This window comes from Gymnoscopelus braueri (assembly GCF_963280865.1).
Source record: "Gymnoscopelus braueri genome assembly, chromosome: 18".
Lineage (NCBI taxonomy): Eukaryota > Metazoa > Chordata > Actinopteri > Myctophiformes > Myctophidae > Gymnoscopelus > Gymnoscopelus braueri.
This window is the reverse complement of record NC_137618.1, coordinates 14,048,170-14,055,802: the sequence shown is the minus strand read 5'-3', so window position 1 is coordinate 14,055,802 and position 7,633 is coordinate 14,048,170. Positions and strand designations below refer to the sequence as shown.

At 39.7% G+C, this 7,633-nt stretch overlaps 1 protein-coding gene across 1 annotated transcript; it reads left to right on the top strand.

Moving 5' to 3' along the window:
* Nucleotides 1-784: 784 nt before the first annotated feature.
* On the top strand, nt 785-6,391 carry twist2. Its single transcript, XM_080457154.1, has 2 exons — nt 785-1,652; nt 5,345-6,391. Exon 1 carries the CDS (start codon nt 1,110-1,112, stop codon nt 1,602-1,604), a length of 495 nt encoding a protein of 164 aa, XP_080313280.1. The 5' UTR covers nt 785-1,109; the 3' UTR covers nt 1,605-1,652; nt 5,345-6,391.
* Nucleotides 6,392-7,633: the final 1,242 nt, after the last annotated feature.

The window sequence follows — 7,633 nt, the reverse complement described above, 5'->3', positions numbered from 1 at the left end:
CAATTACCGGACCTCATTTTGACCACAGCTGCCTAAATGAACAAAACAAGATTTCACAATATTTCAAGATCTTAAATATTATTCCTGTCTCTTATAAATAGGCCTATATACCACCCAAAAAATATATATATATTATCATTTGTGTTATGATACCCCCACAGTCAGGATGGATACTCAAATCTAGATGTTAAAATACATAAATATTTGTGCTATTACACAAGTACAATTCTGAGGTATTTTTACTTTGCTAGAGTATTTCTAATTGTCAATACTTTTACGTCTACTCCACAACATCTCAAAGGCAAATATTGTACAGATATAAATTATTATATCATAAAACATACATTAACCACTTTAGCCCTATTTTATACATAAGCTATTTGAAAATAGCCGATCTACAAGCTCACAACTCTTGCATTGCAACACATTGTGAGCTTGTAGATCTGCTATTTTCAAACATTTTATTACTTTTACTTCTGGTACTTTAAGTATATTTTGATGCCAATACTTTTGTACTTTTATTCAAGTAACATTTTGAACACAGGCCGCCTTTTGCTTGTAACAGAGTATTTCTACATTGTGGTATTGCTACTTTTACTTAAGTAATACATCCGAGTACTTCTTCCACCACACTGGTCCCGACAGAATATGAAGTGTAACCCAAGTACTGGTCCCTCCTGTTTATTAGCTGACCAATCAGAGAGCGATGCTGGCTCCCCCTCCAACTCACACAACTATTTAGCATCTGAAACTTGGGAGAAGGTTTCCCAAAAAAAAAAAAAAGTTCTGGAGGAAAAAACTTCCTGCGAGAGAATAAGAACCGTGCCAACAACAGTCCAAGGTTTTGATTCCTTCTCCAACAGAGCCGCTGACAGACAGACGGGTGGAGATCGAGAGCAACAAGACGTCTTGAAACATCTTTCCCCATTAGGCTTATCTTACTCCCTTATACTTAGGCTATATACGTATAAGTATACTGCCTTTATAAGTAGAGTATAAGTACACTTATACTGACTTATACTCATACTGCCACGGATATATAACATTCTGTAACCACGGCTTCAAAAGTGTTCTCCTCGCTATCCCTGCGTTTCTTCAAGAGAGAAGAAATGGAAGAGGGCTCGAGTTCTCCCCCCGCGTCCCCCGTGGATAGCCTGGTGTCGAGCGAGGAGGATCAGGTCGAGGAGAGACAGCAGCAGAATAAGCGCTTCGGGAGGAAGAGGAGAAACAGCAAGAAGATGTCGGCGGGCGACGAGTCGGAGAAGCGGGGCAAGAAGCCCAGTGACAGCAGCAACCAGAGCTACGAGGAGCTGCAGAACCAGCGGGTCCTGGCCAACGTCCGCGAGAGACAGCGGACCCAGTCGCTCAACGAAGCCTTCTCGTCCCTGCGCAAGATCATCCCCACGCTGCCGTCGGATAAGCTCAGCAAGATCCAGACGCTGAAGCTGGCCTCCCGGTACATTGACTTTCTCTACCAGGTGCTGCAGAGCGACGAGATGGACAACAAGATGTCCAGCTGCAGCTACGTCGCGCACGAGAGACTCAGTTACGCGTTCTCGGTGTGGAGGATGGAGGGCGCGTGGTCGATGTCAGCGACCCACTAGCTACTATACTACCCACTGTGGGCCTCACTTATAGAATATGCCAAAGCGGTAGGTGTCACATACATTACATGCTTTGTGTCAAAACTCAATTTTAAAATGTATATATATTTTTTATAATAATAATTATTATTATTATTAGACCAAAATATTGTTGTTTACAATAATCATAGTAGCTACTATGTGGCAGTAGACAGTGAGTGACAGGGAGGTGATTTGGCCTATATGTTCTTCTAAGTTGAAAACAATAGTATAGCTTTGATTTGATTGATTGATTGCTTGAATGATTGATTGAATACTGTATTAACAGTTTGCAAAAACAACTAGGCTACTTAATATTTCGTAAGTAATAACAATAATAATAATAATGATAATATTTTTTAAAGTAATAATAATAATAATAGTAAAACATAATAAAATAACACAAATAATAATAATAATGTCATGTCAGTCAAGACACCTAATGCCGGGTGATGGGGGAAAAAAAGAGAACACAGAATAATGTGTATTGCAGGCCTATAGTGTGCAAACATTACATTTTGCCAGTGTTGTGCCAAAAGTGCGCCTGCGATTGTTACAGGAGCGACACATTTCACACCAAGGCCTCAACATCTTGCAAACACTCCACTGCATGTCCGCACCTGGATGGAGCCCGTGCACGGTGTGTGTGTGTGTGTGTGTGTGTGTGTGTGTGTGTGTGTGTGTGTGTGTGTGTGTGTGTGTGTGTGTGTGTGTGTGTGTGTGTGTGTGTGTGTGTGTGTGTGTGTGTGTGTGTGTGTGTGTGTGTGTGTGTGTGTGTGTGTGTGTGTGTGTGTGTGTGTGTGTGTGCGTATGCGTGCGTGAGTGAGTGCGCAAAGGGGTCTGGGCTGACCCGAGCGCACGTCGGGTTAAGACAAGTGCTCTGACAATGCTTTTTTATTTAACTCTCCCACAAGGAAAAGGACAAAACGTTAATTCCTTGCGTCAGGTCAGGAAATGGAAAATGGGGAATATTTCATTCACTATGAGAAAACGATTACCCCTATGGTTACAGCCTATAAGCGGGGGGGAAGTAGACTTAACTAATATAAATAATGTTTTTGGAACCCGTTCACATACCAAGCCAAAGACGTCTATAAAACTATGCTTCGTTGAGTGAAATGGTAACAACTCCTAGCCCCATGTAGATGAAGTTCCGTGACAGCTCGAAAACACATGAAACCATATGAGAGGATCAGTCTTTCTCGCTGTCAAGCCTCATTCAATCGCTCTCAACTGGAATACCAAAACGCTCGCCCCAAAACACAATCGCCCCCGGGGCAAATCCGGCTACCTCGGAACGGTCGCCACTCGCCACCAACCTCAGTAGACCTAAACTATGCCTATAGGCTAAACATAACCTTGTTCCTAAACGTAACCTCAGTAAAAACGGTGCCAAAATCTAACCTTATTCCTAAACGTAACCCAGTAAACTATGCCTAACCTTATTCCTAAACGTAACCTCAGTAAAACTATGCCTAACCCTATAACCTTATTACTGAACGTAACCTCAGTAAAACGGTGCCAAAACCTAACCTTATTCCTAAACTTAACCTCAGTAAAACTATGCCTTTAACTCTAAACTTCCTCAGTAAAACAAATGAAACGAATACAAGAACTGCTGGGGGGTGAGCGTGTTTTGGGGCGAGTCTTCCGGTTACCCTCAACTGTACTTTAAAACGAGGAGCCACAACAGAACACTGCAGCCATGCTATCACGGCTAATTTATATTCACAATGGAGTGCTTTCCTGTGTGGAGACCGCAGGAATGGTAGCTCGGCTGGACCTGGAAGTTCAACCCATATGCAATGCAATGCAAGGACCCTAAATAGGGCCCGTATTAGAAACTGTCACGGCTTTTGCTTATCTTTGCATAGGCTGTCAACAGAAAGCTCTCAGAACCATTTTTTGGCCCAATTCAGACTCATTCGGGCATCACTGTCATACATGAGTTGTTTATTGTAGTGGACTACATTGTTGTGATTTTAAGGGCCAGCTTGCTGATGTGGAAATTCTTTAGACTCTGGGCCTATTATAAGGACATTTTTTTGATTGATTTAATATTTTATTAAACAGAAATGCGAACAGCACGAGTAGCCTACAGTCACACACTTGGTCTAAAAGGAGTACACAAAAAAAATTCCAGTACTTGTTTCCATTGAGGTCCTATGTTCAATTAATCAACATAGGATAAAAAATAACACCAAAATACAATACCATCACAAATATAAAACACTATATGTACGAGTAGAAAAAAAGGGGGGGAAATAGGGGACAGACATGGAAGCCGATACTTAATTGGGCATTGTGAGCTATTTATTTATTCTACAATGCATTCTATTCAGGTTAAATTCAACGTTTAGCCATGAAAGATTGAGAAATCCAGTGACATTAAATAACAATTCTCCCCTAAAATAAGTGTAACCTAACCAGGGTTTGTTTAGTTTTCATGGGCTGCTGGGCCTATAAGATCTAGTTTGCAGCGCAGACCGCCCACTCATAACAGCTCATCAGCAAAGGCTTTGTTGTCTTATAAACCGTTCTTTGTGCCGAGAGGAAAGAAATAAACTTTATTATAGTGGTTTGTGTAAAGCAAGGTAAATTTGAAGACCTGTGGCTTTTTCTCTCAAAGCTAACCCAGAATTCATTTCTGCTGTCATTACGGTTTTCAGTTTCACTGCTTCTGAAGTGGAATGTGAAAGAAAATAACGACACTTATGGCATGTTTAAACCTTTAACTACAAGGGGGAGAAAAATAACTTTAGAGTCTGAGGCAAATTGCTTTATTTGATGCCATTCTTGATTTACTTGTTTAATTCCCCCCAAAATAATAGGCTGTGAAAGTCAGGGATAATGAACACTCTGCTCTGCGGTAGAACCATGCATTAGCCAATTCCTTTTAGGCTGTGTTGACTAAATGTAATTCCTATTGAGATGTCAGAGTAAACGTGACAGTCAATACAATGATTTACAATACAATTTTACAAAAAAAAACATGGATTATTTATTTTATTACGAATAACCTATTTCTTTGCAAGTTTATTGTCTGTAAATAATGAATACAGATTTTTCTAAAATTAAACCATCCACAATTACTCAGGTGCTATACAATGCAGGCCAATACAATTGTGCCACGCCATATTTCAGTGGAACCGCACGTTATTACACAAAGAAACTCATTTCAGTTACTGCCATATGGTTTTACTCATTGGCAAATAGTTGATTCATTAATGACTTCCCAAAGGCTATGCCAGCGAAACCAATGCATTCTTCATAGGAAAGAAAATAAGATACGATAGGCCTTAAAGACCTGAAGCAAGTTGTGACAGCATCGTTACAATTTACCAGTGATGGAAGAAGTACTCTTACTCAAGTAAAAGTATCAATACTGCAATGTAGATAATAATACTCTAATACAAGTCCCGTATTCAAAATGTACTTGAGTAAAAGTACAAAAGTCTCGTTATCAAAATATACTTAAAGTACTCATTGTGCAGAATGTCCCATTTCACAAGTTCAAAATGTATTAAATAAATGTCTTTAAAAAAAATAGCCAATCTACAAGCGCACAATGCATAGCATTGTGAAGCATTGTGAGCTTAGATCTGCAATTTTTCATACCTCAAAATTGTACTTGAGTACATGTACTTAGTTACTTTCCACCACTGCTATATTGGTCGCTGACGTTCACTCATATATGCACCTCTTCTGTCCTTGTTTTACAGACTGTTTACTTCTATACAAAGTATGAAGACACTTCACTACAAAGACTAAAGGAATTATTGAAGAAGAACCCACGAACCTCAAAGGAATGGCCGGCAGAAGTAATGTGACAAACAGCTATATGAACTCTTCAAGAGTGTTTTTTTGCATGCAGTTCCATGACACTTTGGGACTGTCTGTTTGTGTGCGTGGAAGGAAAAGCATGGAGTCCATGGACAGTGTAGGAGGCTGGAGATGTTTCACACATCTACACGGCAACATAGACCAGTGGTTCTCAACCTGTGGGTCGGGGTCCCCACATGATTTTTTTTTTCTGTGGAGGGGGTCCCCAGATGACAGTGAAGGGACAATTTAAGGACTTTTAAGACCTTTTTAATACCTCAAAAAGAAATAAAATAAAAAAGACCATTACTGCATCAATTGGCCAACATTGGCCAAATTGTCAAATAATATAAGAAATAGGCAAACGTTGTGGAAAATAGCCGATCTACAAGCTCACAACGCCTCTCGTTGCAAGGCGTTGTGAGCTTGCAGATCAGCTATTTTCACAATATTTATCTGTGGAACCGAGTCAAAATGCCTCAACTCCTACAATTCCAAGTGCTTGTCAGAGTGGGGCGGGGGGGGGGGGGGTCCCCGGTTGAAATATGTTTATTTTGGGGGGATCCCCAGTTGAAATATTATTTTGGGGGGTCACAACCTGAAAGGGTTGAGAACCACTGACATAGACAATAGCTCGGATTTATGGTCGGTATTAGGCCTACAGAAAAGCCATCCTTTATCGTTTTTTTTGAAGGAGATAGCCTATATTTTTTGTTTTTGAAGATTTTAAATAGAGGTATATATATAAATGAATGCATATTGTACATAGCTGTGTAAGTAGGACTATCAGCTTGTAAAAGGGACCAATGCAATTTAGAATAATTACGTTCTTGAAATACGCTGCATGGATTTTTTTCCTAACGACTTTCTTTAGTAAGTCTCCAAAAAAACTCCGTCCAATGTAAATTTGTTTTTTGTTTATTTATTAAAACAAGTATTTTTTTGAACGAGATGTAGTTGAACTCTTTGATTTATGCAAGGCAACAACAACAGCCATAGTTTTGTCATTGTTTGCCATTTTCACATTTGATGTAAATTTATTATATAGAAAAAGGCAAAAACTATTCTTAAACTGAAATAAAATCAGTCCAAACCATGTTTTCTGATGAACTTCAATTTGACGAGATCAGAATTCCAATGGAATGTGATTTTTTTTAAATTATAGGCCTATTAGGCCTATTTTAAGACCCAGATAATTGACGAGCCTAAAAAGTCACCTTTCTACCTGATGGTCTGTCGATTAGGGAAAAAACGGTAACAGGACAGGTGAGCACTATAGGGACATCTGGGCACCTCGATTTAAAATTGGCTATTTTGTCCAAAATGTTTGAAAAATGGTCTTAAGTAAGTATACATGATGACGTGAACATGCACGGTACATCATTCAGACTTAATTGTATCCCTCAACTTCTTGTTTGTGCCCCAAAATGACTGGATATACAGGTTTTGTAGCAATTTGTAGCAATTGTAGAAATATTAGACCTTAATTGTCGAATGTTTAAGCATGTTCTGATCATGTATAGCCTACTTTACTTTTAAAAAAAAAATCAAAATATTTAATTTCTTAACATTTCGGACGAAATAGCCAATGATGTCCCTAGTCCCCAGCTATCCGGTTACCAAAAAAACAAAAATCAAAAAAGTGAACTACTTTCACTGCTGGGTGTGAGATCTGGTATTTTTTTTTCTCCCCCCCCCTTGTTGTGGAAAGAACACGCCGACCTGAAAGGATCATAAAAAAATACTGCTTCATTAACAGTGGAGGAAATTCGAGCTAGTTTCAAACCCAGGCATATAAAATGCCTGTCCACTATAATAACGAGTAATCATTTCAAATGGCAATCCTTGGGGGGAGATAGGGAAGGGGGGGGGGCGGGGGGGCATTTAACGAGCCAGGGACCCTCGAACAACCACAGATAAGGACAATAATGATCCACCTCGCCTTTAAAAAAAATAACCCGGACCCCTAGTAAGACCTCTTTAGGGTTTCCTTTAAGTCTTTACCCCACACTCTCTCAGAGCATTAAATTGTTTACATCTCATTTTCCCAGACGCGGTTAAGATACAATCTAAACAGTCAAAGGGCCTCATTGTTGTTAACCTACCAGTCCACAGCGATACGTGTCTCTTCCAGTAGGCTAGGCTAAATAGTGTGTTGGACAAGGTTTTATGTGTTGATAGGCTAGCCG